Source organism: Glycine soja, chromosome 1, assembly GCF_004193775.1.
Source record: "Glycine soja cultivar W05 chromosome 1, ASM419377v2, whole genome shotgun sequence".
NCBI lineage: Eukaryota > Viridiplantae > Streptophyta > Magnoliopsida > Fabales > Fabaceae > Glycine > Glycine soja.
In genome coordinates this window covers 2,866,101-2,877,489 of record NC_041002.1, presented here as the reverse complement: position 1 = coordinate 2,877,489, position 11,389 = coordinate 2,866,101, and the positions used below count along the sequence as shown (strand labels likewise).

Sequence of the window (11,389 nt, the reverse complement as noted above, 5' to 3'; positions counted from 1 at the left end):
TAAAATATTACCTAAAATGTAGGTTATTTCAAGAAAATATTAAATAAATTGCCCTTATTAATTATGGAAAAAGAAAAACGAAATGCATTTGTATCGCAGAATGCATGTTCAAATTAAAAGTTAAATCTTTTTAATAAATATTTTATAATAGTTAGAAGTTAGCTACCCATATTTCTCCTGGTGTATATAAGCACACATCCTAGCCAAGAAGCAGTCACAATCCAAGGTCAAGGGAGAAACAAAGTGTGAGAGAGTGAAGCATTCTTTGTGTTTGTGATCAAAACAAGAGGTAGCATATATTCAATCATGGTGGTGGCAACAAACAGCTTCCCTTCTTCCAGTGTCACAATTCCCCCAACAAATATCTCACCTAATGCCATCCTACCTCTTGAGAGGTATATGACCTCTTTTAATTTTCTTTTTTCTTTTTAGTCTGATTGTCATGTTCTTAATTTCCTGTTATAAATATTGATTTGATGTCACGTTGAAACTCGTGCTGGCACTCTGATGGTTTCAGATGATATCTTCAAGCCACAAAGTCGCGAGAGAAAAAGTGAGAATATTATTATTGTTATTGTTATGATACGAGACTAACTATGGTTTGAGGTTGTGACCTTAATTGGCAGGGGTGATCCAATAGTGTTTGGTGAATACTGGAAAAAGATGAGTGAGACTTGCACCGTAGTTATCAAAGGGTGGGAGCTTATGAGCTATCTGAGTGACATGAACAACGTGTGCTGGTACATGTTACCAGAGACGAAGGAAGCCATTAAAAGGCTCCACCACGTGGTGGGAAATGCTGTTACCGAAGACAGATACATTGTGGTGGGGAATGGAGCCACACAACTCCTCCAGGGTGCTGTTTTTGCTCTCACTCCTTCAGAGGCTTCTAAACCCATCAACGTTGTGGTTGCTGCTCCATACTACTCGGTGATTATACCCTTTTGCTCTCCTTATAGTCATATATACAACCTCTTAATTTCTGTCTCCTATGTGTTTTTTATCTCCTTGCAATGAGACATCATTAGAAACTAACGTTTTCTTTGTTAGAGTTAATCAATTAATTAATGACATCGTTGATGATTATTTGACGTTTTCTTCAAATATTAACAAGTATTTTTTTTTTGTATAATGTGACACTGAAACTAGAATATATATATTTAGTATATTTTGCACAAATGTTAACAAGCATTGATTTGTATAATTTGCACAAATCAATTTTCCCTCTCTTTTTATATATATTTAGTATATTAAGATTATTCTTACAAACATGAAACGATTGGCACAAAAAAGAAAGAAAGAAATTAAGAGAAAACTTGATAATATGAAATGCTTCCTTCAATTATTTCAATTATATTTATGTAGTTAAATATTTATTCATGTATGAGTTACATTCATATAATTTTTTTAATATATATACACACACGTTTGAATTTAATGTGCTTTAACTAGGATACATTTAATTGGACTTTTAGGAGGTAGGACAGCCGATCTAAGAATAAGAAAAGGGGGAAAAGTATTGAAACTTAAGCATATTTTATTTATTAATAAAAAAGGATATTTTATTTGTCCAAATGTTTGAATTTTTTAATTAAAAAATCTCAAAATATTTATAAAAAATATTTTTTCAAGATCACGTATATCCTTGTTTTATGAAACTTCAAAATAAAAAAAAAATATTGAAAAGCTTCCATTATCCCATATCAAAATATTTCCTTGTATTTTTTATGATTAAAGTTTTATCAGTTCATTTATATTCCTTTTTCAAAGAAGCACTTAATTTTCAAATGGTTGACTTGATAAACTACTACTAGCTATGGTCGGGAGAGAATTGGATAGTATATGTGAGATCATAAATTTTATTCTCAGTATGATTATTGTACACACACACAAAAATGGTTGACTTGATCTAATTGAGCATGCGGCATTTGCAGATTAAGTGTGGTATCAATTAAATGATTTGATCAGTGTGTGATTAATTGAAGAATTAGTTAATAATGTGTGTTTTGCAGGAATACCAAGATGAGGTTGATATTTTGCGTTCAGGGTTGTATCAATGGGCTGGTGATGCTGCTTTGTATGAGAAAAATGAACCCTACATAGAGGTGGTAACCTCTCCAAACAACCCTGATGGGACTATGAGGGGTCCTGTGGTGAAATCTGAAGCTGAAGGGAAGCTGATTCATGATCTTGCCTATTACTGGCCACACTACACTCCCATTACTCACCAAGCTGACCATGATATCATGATCTTCACATTCTCCAAATGCACTGGTCATGCTGGTTCACGTATAGGGTGAGTCTGTGAGCTTGATCACACTTATTATATAATCATTTCATCTGTCTTTTCATATAACTTATGTTTGAGTTTGTCAATTTCATGACATGATCAAGTGATTAAAATTCCATTCTTGCCATTCATTTTTATTTTTCTTCATACAAAAGAGTAAGTGTGTTTCTGTTGATATATATTCTTTTCGAATCCAAGCACTGTTGCATGAAGGAAAGCATTAGAAATATAAATTAAACTACTTATATAAACTTAGTTTTCAACTAACACATATAGCTTAAATAGTAGTATTCTGTTTCAAGTCTAAGATATGAAGTTACATTAAATAATTAGAGAAATAATTTTATGGTTTATAAAGTCTTATTTAACCTGAATAAAATTGTTTCACTTAGAAGATATATGTAAACTTGCTCATACCAAAAACTCATAATTAGTTTGCATTACATAGTTTGCTCTCACCTTATATATATTTCTTTCTACTTTTTTTTTTATTCTTTTCTTATGATATTATTCATTATATCTAGTGTATTCTTTTTCTTTTCTTCTTATTTTTTATAATTTCTTTCTCCAAATAGTGTGTCTAATATCATTTTTCATGCAGACAAATAAGGAATTAACTAGTTCAGTACACATAGAAAACTTTATACAAAAATGCTTACTTTTGATTTTGTTATGAAGGTGGGCTATCGTGAAGGACATTGAGGTTGCTAAGAAGATGACAAGGTATGTGCAGATGAGCTCCATTGGAGTCTCAAAAGAATCCCAAACTCGAGTTGCTAAGATCATGGGAGTGATTTGCGATGGATACCAAAACTTCGAGTCCATGGAGTCTGAGCTCTTCTTTGAATATAGCAAACGCATCTTGAAGAAGAGGTGGGAGAAATTGTGGGAAGTTATTGATGAAAGCAAGGTCTTCTCTGTGGCCAAGTACCCTAAGGCCTTCTGCAACTTCACTAATGAGTCATCTGAATCATTCCCTGGTAACTAATTTTCCCACTCCTAACAGCCATTATTTCTCGAGAAAAAAAAAAGTTATTTATTAAAAATGTAAAATAATTTTATAATAAATACTTTAAAAAAATTATACCAATTGTGATCTGTAATTCAATAACAATATAAAATTATTTTACATATACATCATCAATAATACAAAGTCATTAAATTCTTATTATTTTATGAATGAATTTATTTAAATTTAAAAATAAGTAACTTTAAAATAAATGTTTTTTTATAAAAATATTTTTAAAAAAAATAGATATGATTTGTTTCTTAAAATAAATAAATAAAAATTACTTTTTTTAAAAGCAGAAACAATTTAGACAAATATACTTTTAAAAAATTAAAAATACTTATTTTATTAAAATAAATACATATTTTAATAAATAAGTTTAAACAAAACTGACTATATATCTTATAATTTGTACATGTATATGTATATCCTACAGGTTTTATATGGTTGAAGTGTGAGGAGGGCATAGAAGATTGTGGGAGTTATCTGCTGGAAAAATTGAAGATTCGTGCAAGAGGAGGAGAACGATTTGGTGTTAGTCCAAAGTATGCTAGAATTAGCATGATAGGAACGGATGATGAGTTCCATGAATTTTTGAATAGGGTGTCGAATGCTAAAAAAGAATGTGATTGATTAGATGTATTGGAACCATAATTTATGTAGCTCTGGTTCGAGCACCACCTTATCACAAAATTTAGAGTTTTTTTTGGGGTATAGAATTGGGTGATAAAGGATGAGTTCCATAGAAAACAGAATAAAGAATGTTGCATAGACATTTCATAAATAAGTTTAATGTTTACCGAGTTAATTTATATAACGTTCAGTTACTTATGTTCAAATTAAAATTAAGTTTTTACCTTTTTTTCTTTTTTAAATCTTAGAGTTTGATGTATGAAAAACCAAATTAGATTCTCTCCCACTGATCTGTTTTTCTCCAGCACAAAAAACAAAAGTATTAAATTTGAAAAAATGAATGAAGCACGAGTAAATGATGGAATGAGAAAGAAGAATATTGAGAGAGGTGGAGATAAAAGGCTCAATAGGAGCTACACGAGAGGATTCACGATATCCTAAAAATCACTTTAAATTTTGATTAATTTGTTTGAGGCAAATCGGGTGTGCTCCAAATTAAGTTTTTATCTGAAACATTTATGCATGAAAGTGTGGATATTATTCACCAAAAATAAAATGCATGGATATTAAATACGAAAAAATGACCGCTAACTAGTTAAAACAGTTCTAGTACCAATTTGTTACGTACAAAGTTACATGTTTATATAGGGATTTAACTTTCAATCAGATATGAAATTATGATGCAGTTTTTGTTGGTTCAATTTGTGCAACAAATTGATAGCATTAAATATTTGTCTAATGAAAATGAATATCAAGATTTTTAATGAAAAAAGAGTTGTGAGCTAATTAGTTAGAACAGTTCTAACACAAATTTATAACAAAGTTACATATTTATATTTTATTGGACAAAAGTTAAATTAAAAATTTAAAACGAATAAAGGATTTGACATATAAATTAAATATGAATTTGTAATATAGTTTTCATCAGTTTAATTTGTACATAGAAAATTGTACCATGGTGCATTTCTCTAATAAAAACGAAACAAAGGATGTTTATATTTTATTGGACAAAAGCTAAAGTAAAATAAATAAATAACGGATTTAACATAAATTGGGTATGAATTTGTGATACAGTTTTTTGTCAACTCATTTTGTACAACATGTTCGTACCATGGAATATTGTTCTAATAAAAATGACTGCCTTCATATTTGATAATTAAAATAAAAGGCAGGTAATTAGGTAGAATAGATCTGGCATCAATTTATTACAAAGATACATATTTATATTTTATTGGAAAAAACTTAAATTGAAAATGAATAATGGATTTGACATAAATTAAGCATGAATTTATAATATATTTTTCATCATATCAATTTTTACAAGAAATTGGTACCATGGCGCATTTCTCTAATGAAAATGAATGCTTCGATGTTTAATAACTAAAACTAAGTGCGACTAATTAGTTAGAACAGTTTTGACACAAATTTATTACAAAGTTACATATATAAATTTTATTGGAGAGAAGGTAAATTTGAAATGAACAAGAGATTTCACATGAATTTGTAATATAGTTTTCCTCAGTCCAATTTGTTAAACAAATTTGTTCCATGACTCATTTCTCTTATAAAAATGAATTCCTGAATATATTCTAAAGCAAAGTACTATTCTTAATTTAGATATTTAAAGCAAAGTACTACGGACTAGTTTTAGCAGCTCTAGTACAAAATTATTATTAGTCACGTGCTTATATTTTTTTTGGACAAAAGTTAAAATAAAAATTTGTCTAAATGCTCTAGTACAAAATCATTAAAGTATGCACAATTTCTTGGCCATTAAGCTTTCATTAGATCAGCTAATAATGATCATCGCAGCCAAACATAATTCGAATGACTAAATGCTCATTTTTCTCTCTCTAGAAATTGTAATACAAAAATGTTATTTATACAACAATTTGCATAAATAAAGCTTTACCTCTTGACATAACCCAATTACTTTACTTTAAGACTGTTGTATGAATCACACAACTCAATTATCAATCACTTTACTTCCTGAGGTATCAAATACTCAATTTGATTCTTAACATTTCTGAAATATAATTCATTTTAATAGATAATAGTAAAACAATTAACAAAAATGATACCCTTTAAAAATAAAAAATAAATAAAGATTTTACTAATTTTTTTTTAAGTTAAAAGACTGAAATGATCAACACTTGCTATTTTAAACGTTAAGGTTTACTCCCATTAAATTGCTAAATTACTCACTTTTAAATTTCAGTTGTTGCCTTTTCCAATGAAAAAAATAATCCAAAATTCTACTTTATTTAGCTTAATATCCAGATGAGAATTATCTATATTCACTGAAATTTACCTACATGTTACATACGACTTTATAACAAAGCACAATTTTTCTTTTCTGCCATTGACCTGCAATCAACTTTTTGAATGAATGGTAAATAAAATACGCGGTTTTCGTCCCAGAAAAGGATATGGCACCATATAAATACACAAGGGTCAGGTTGTGAATAAAATAAAGAGGGGAAAAAATATTCAATCTTAGTAATACAAAAGCTAATAATTCTCTTACAAATAAATCAAATTGAAGACAATGGGAAAATATTGACAGATCATCGTAAATAAAATAGAAAACAAGAGGAAAAATAAAATCAGACATTTTGCCAACAAACAGATTCGAACAAAAGGACTTACACAGAAGATACAACCTTATACTTGCCAATTCCAGACTTGAAGTTATGAACTTTATGGACAATGAGCAACTTACGATCTGTTGCCGAAACTATCATGACGCCAGAGGAGATATGATCAGGCCAAATACTAATTTCACTCTCAAGAGTCCCTCTCCCATCCACCACTTTAAAACCATTGATCATGGAAGCTGACCCTGTTATTTGGTGGAATTCCAGCACCAAAGAAAAATACAAGTTCTTAAATAAGCCTTAATTCATACTCTCCGGCCATCGTTATGTATCTCACCCATGGAAGAGCCTGATACCCACTTTTCTCAATAACCTTCAAATACCTTACCTATAAAACCAAAACATTTACATGTTGATTACCATCAGCTAACTGAACAGCACCATCAAAATATGCGGTAAATTTTATTTATATCATGTAGCTGCACATGTTTCATTCAGATGGTCTTAGTCTTTGCATTTCACATGGACCAAACAAACTAATTTTCAAAACTATTCGTCATGGACAATGGAATAAAATCAAGTGTACCAGTTTTTTCAATATTTTTCTGATGTCCCGTTATTTTTCCACTATCAATTCTTTATTTTAATATTACTATTTATAAACATTTATTGTGAATTTCTCAATATCAACTGAATTGTGGGAATAATTTGAACTAAACCAAATTCATCTAGTTCACTACCACCCTCAATCCATTGAAATAATCAAAAGAGGAGTGCTAGCAACACACTCTTTTTAACACACTACTATTGATTAAAATTTATTGAAAACTACAAAAGTAGGAGAGAGTCATTAAATGAATTGTGGGACCCATCAAATTTTGTAATTTTCAATAAATTCCAGCAAATAATAGAGTTTGTGTACAAGAGTGTGTTGCTAGCATTTCTCACAATCAAAATGTTAATAGGCAAATGGAGAGAGAAACAGAGGGAAGGGAACTAGGGAAGAATTATATTGTTGATGTTGATTAAAATAAAGGGAAACATTCACCTAAATTTAATCAGAGATACAAACAAACTTTATTTCTTATGTTGAGAAAATAGTTTAGCAATATTCTGAATATAAGGAAACCATGTTTATGTAGCAATACCTGTATTCCAGATACAGTAAAATATGGTATTTCAAATTTTACACGTATAGGAGCTTTTCTCTCAGGAGTTGCTTCCTCATCCGTTATACTGGGAAGACGAAACTCTGCTCTTAACATATACTCCTGAAAGTATCAGAGAGGAAAACCAGATCCAATAAATCATTATCGAAATGAGGTAACAAGATGGGTGTTATTTAATGATTCAATGTCAGTTCCAAGTGAACTCATACCTTGCCTCCGGGGAAGGATCTAATTTTCCAGATTAATGCATCTTTTTCAGGTGCATATGATGCAGATCCCATTGAAGTTCGAACATTAGGATTGGTTGCATCAACAGGCACAGGCAACTCAATCTCAACGTTTGTGGCAGTGCTATAAAATAAACTCTATTAGTTGGGGAAGCAAAGACAGTTGAGGCAGTCTAACTTCTAGACAGAAAAAACCTGATTTCCCTCATCTTCTATCATCTAGAGGGGTGGGGGAAGAAACATAACAAACATAAGAACAGAAGAAATCTCACTACCTACGTTCCTTAAATTGACTCCTAGCTTTTACCATAATCTCAATCCGACTCTTTGAATGCTTTTCAACACTTGCTTCCACCCAAATTAAAGGCTTAACCTGAAAAAAGAGATGATACAATCAACAGAGACTTTAAAATGCTTTTATTCTCTCTTTCTCTGTCTTTACCTCTCAAAACAGAAACTTATGTCATATCTAGAGAAAAAGATGAACCTGTGTACTGAGCCTATATGTCATCAAATCAAATGACCCATCAGGTGGTATAAAGGAAATTGTTCGATCGTTTTCAAATCGAGCCAAACGCACACACCTTCATAAAATGCCAGATATAATTTGAGAACTAGCATCAAGAAGAGGAAACATTCTTAAAGAAATTCTATAAAATTTTCGCTCTAAATGATCAGTTTGTAAATACAACAAGGTCAAGCATACATACTGATGAAATTTTATGTCTTCCAAGTCAATAGCCTTTCCCTTGGTTGTTCTACCTTGTGCCTCTAACAATACTCTATCATTTAAGCCAAGTTTGCACTCAGGCATACCACTGCATTAGAAAAGCCAAGAACAACACATTTGATTTTTAGATAAATACTCTAGCATATCAGTTAGAATAATAGATACTTAATGGTTAACACAGTCTTCCAAATAACTCTCAACTGCATTATTTTCAAACAACTTTTCTGCAAACTTACCCAAACAAAAAACTGATCTGATTATAATAGATTATAACAATAATCGATTATTGAAATAATCTAATTTTTGCAGCTATCCCAAACATACCCAATAAAGTAGGGAGTAAAATATGGATTCGGTGGTTGGACCAATCTGCAATATACCTAACAAGTGGGCAGTGGATATGTATTATGTTTAGCATGAGTTGTAAAAGAAAGCCACTGGGCTCAGGAGTAACAAATGAATAAAGGCAATGTAAAAAACCCTAGATAGCAATGTGTAGTGGCCAGCCCCAAAAACGCTACACTGGGATAGCCGTTATTTTAATTTTTTTAATATTGTTTATATAATGTATAGTATACTAAATACATATAATCTCCAAAAATGATAAAAATTACTCAAAATTAATGACATCCAATTCATAATTAACAATAAAAAGTCATAGGTGTCTTAAACAAAACATTCATGTAAATAATAACAAAACTCAAATACAAGTTTCCTAGATAGGAATCATCAATTATCATCTTCAAAATATTATCCAAGTCTTTATCATTTTTCATTACTATTACAACTGTAGATTTTGTTTTTGGAAATTGAAATCCCCAAAAATAGCCCCCCCGAAAAAGCCCTAATGTCTTTGCTCAAAGGGCTTTTTTGGAATCAACACATAGTGCCACTATTCAGCCGGCTATTTGATCCGCTACGCCAGACCCTGTAGCGAGCAGGGGCCGCTCCACACTGCTATGCCACTATAGCGTGCTATTTAAAACACTGAATAAAGCTATTGACAAGCATGTGTCATCAGCATAAAGTAAAAACAGAAAAGAATGAACTCCCAAGTCCAGATTTCAAATTTCATTTACATTTTTCAAAATTTACCTATACATAATTCAAAAATAGTTTTAAAAATATTCAATATAAAAACTCAGTTTAGGCTTGGTTCTCTAATCCCTAATGCACCTCTTCAGTCCTCACCAATAACCAGCACACTCGAGTGAACACGACAACAAAAGCATCCAAAACAGAAAATCAGAAAACTGAGATCGCCACATGCTATCCCCTAAACCAACAGATTAGAATTTAGACAGATCAATCAATAGTAGAAAGCCAAGTCAGTTAGCAGCCCATCTCAAACCACTAGCTAGAAATTCAATAGACCTCACGGAAAGTATAAGGCAAACCTCAAATACGTTCTCATCTTCAACGCCCCAACGACGTCAGATCTAATTATTTGTCCATTGCTATTGACAAGTATATTAACACTCTCCACCACATCCAAGAAAACCTGAAAACACGACCGAAAAAGTACAAAAGTACAATTCGACCACTTAGACCATCAAATTACAATTCAAAAAGCTAGAGACTCTTCACTTTTGTAATGTCTACCTCATTTTTCTTATAGTTTATCCCTTCGCTGCGCCACGACACAGCATTAGTCACAGCCATGGGAGGTCTCTGCGTAACTTCCATTCTATAAGCATCGGTCTTAATAAACTCACTAAGAATCTGCGCCTCAGTGTACTGAGGGTAGCCAAAGTCCATAATCTCATCAAGTAGCTCATACTGCCAACGACACAACAAATCCCAAAACAACACAATTCAATTCAACGAATACATTCACACAATTATCAAAAAATATAGAAAGAACGATCTAAAATCGGCGACATTTTACCACGACGACGAAGTTGTCCCTGAGCGATTCCTCTTCCAATTCTTCAAAGTAGTGCTTGAACACCTACGAGAAACACACGGATCGATTATTACTTATACGAACTAATAGCGAAATTCTCGATTTGGAAAGGTTTAAAGGAGAATCTTTATCGTACATCGACGATTCGGTGCAGGAAGAAGAGGAGGCTGGCGGCATTGCAGTTCTGTCTGGTGGCTATCATGAGGTACACGTTGCTGTGTTGGATGAACATGTAGGTCACGCCGTTGTCGTGCACAACCGGATCTTGAGCTTGCGGATCGGCCTTCAACAAAAAAAAAAAAGAGCTTAGAGAATGAGAATGAGAAATTAGGTTTACGAGAGAGAGAGAGAGAGGAAAAGGTGAAGGAACCTGTTTTTCGATGAGTTTGGTGAAGAAGCGTTCGGCGTCGAGGGCGGAGACATCGCCGCGGTAGTCGCGCCAGATGAGGACGCGGCCTTTGATGTCGAGGAGGAACAGAGCAGAGGCTGCCCCTGCCATGGCTGTGATCGGATCCCAGATTCTAATCAGATCAACGCCACCGTCAACACAGAAAGAAGAAGAAGAAGAAGAAGAAGAAAGACTGGTATACAACGACGCCGTTGCCACTCAAGTAATTAACTAATTATTTATTTTTGCTTATTGTTTTTCAAGTGACTGAGGTTTCAAAAAATAATTAATTACAAATAAATTAGTGTGTTTATTTTTTTTTCTCGTTTTGAGAAATGTTTGAATTAGATTGTTTGGTTTTAAAAATATAAAATTTATTATGTTTTAAATTTTAATACTATTTAATGTATGCGATTTTTTAATAATTACAAGAAGTTATG

The 11,389-nt window shown here is 31.9% G+C and overlaps 2 protein-coding genes across 2 annotated transcripts; one reads left to right on the top strand and one right to left on the bottom strand.

The window, feature by feature from the left end:
* Nucleotides 1-270: 270 nt before the first annotated feature.
* LOC114400662 (L-tryptophan--pyruvate aminotransferase 1-like) lies at nt 271-3,968 on the top strand. Its single transcript, XM_028363266.1, has 5 exons — nt 271-395; nt 627-930; nt 2,013-2,296; nt 2,969-3,270; nt 3,736-3,968. The coding sequence occupies exons 1-5, from the start codon at nt 307-309 to the stop codon at nt 3,930-3,932; spliced, it is 1,176 nt and encodes a 391-aa protein (XP_028219067.1). The 5' UTR covers nt 271-306; the 3' UTR covers nt 3,933-3,968.
* Nucleotides 3,969-6,374: 2,406 nt separating this feature from the next.
* LOC114409622 (AP-1 complex subunit mu-2-like) lies at nt 6,375-11,163 on the bottom strand. The gene is made up of 11 exons (XM_028373139.1): nt 10,932-11,163; nt 10,698-10,844; nt 10,544-10,606; nt 10,258-10,434; nt 10,053-10,156; nt 8,636-8,743; nt 8,413-8,509; nt 8,201-8,298; nt 7,908-8,049; nt 7,678-7,800; nt 6,375-6,917 (listed from the first exon to the last, which is right to left on the bottom strand). The coding sequence occupies exons 1-11, from the start codon at nt 11,058-11,060 to the stop codon at nt 6,819-6,821; spliced, it is 1,287 nt and encodes a 428-aa protein (XP_028228940.1). The 5' UTR covers nt 11,061-11,163; the 3' UTR covers nt 6,375-6,818.
* Between the last annotated feature and the right edge of the window lie 226 nt (nt 11,164-11,389).

Bases quoted from the DNA above. Each gene is read 5' to 3' on its own strand.
- LOC114400662 (XM_028363266.1), top strand. From the start codon at position 307: ATGGTGGTGGCAACAAACAGCTTCCCTTCTTCCAGTGTCACAATTCCC. The intron at 396-626 runs GTATATGACCTC...CTTAATTGGCAG, and splicing joins GCCATCCTACCTCTTGAGAG to GGGTGATCCAATAGTGTTTG. The intron at 931-2,012 runs GTGATTATACCC...TGTGTTTTGCAG, and splicing joins TTGCTGCTCCATACTACTCG to GAATACCAAGATGAGGTTGA.
- LOC114409622 (XM_028373139.1), bottom strand. From the start codon at position 11,060: ATGGCAGGGGCAGCCTCTGCTCTGTTCCTCCTCGACATCAAAGGCCGC. The intron at 8,299-8,412 runs GTTCATCTTTTT...CTCTTTTTTCAG, and splicing joins CATATAGGCTCAGTACACAG to GTTAAGCCTTTAATTTGGGT. The intron at 8,050-8,200 runs GTAGTGAGATTT...TTTATTTTATAG, and splicing joins AGTCAATTTAAGGAACGTAG to CACTGCCACAAACGTTGAGA.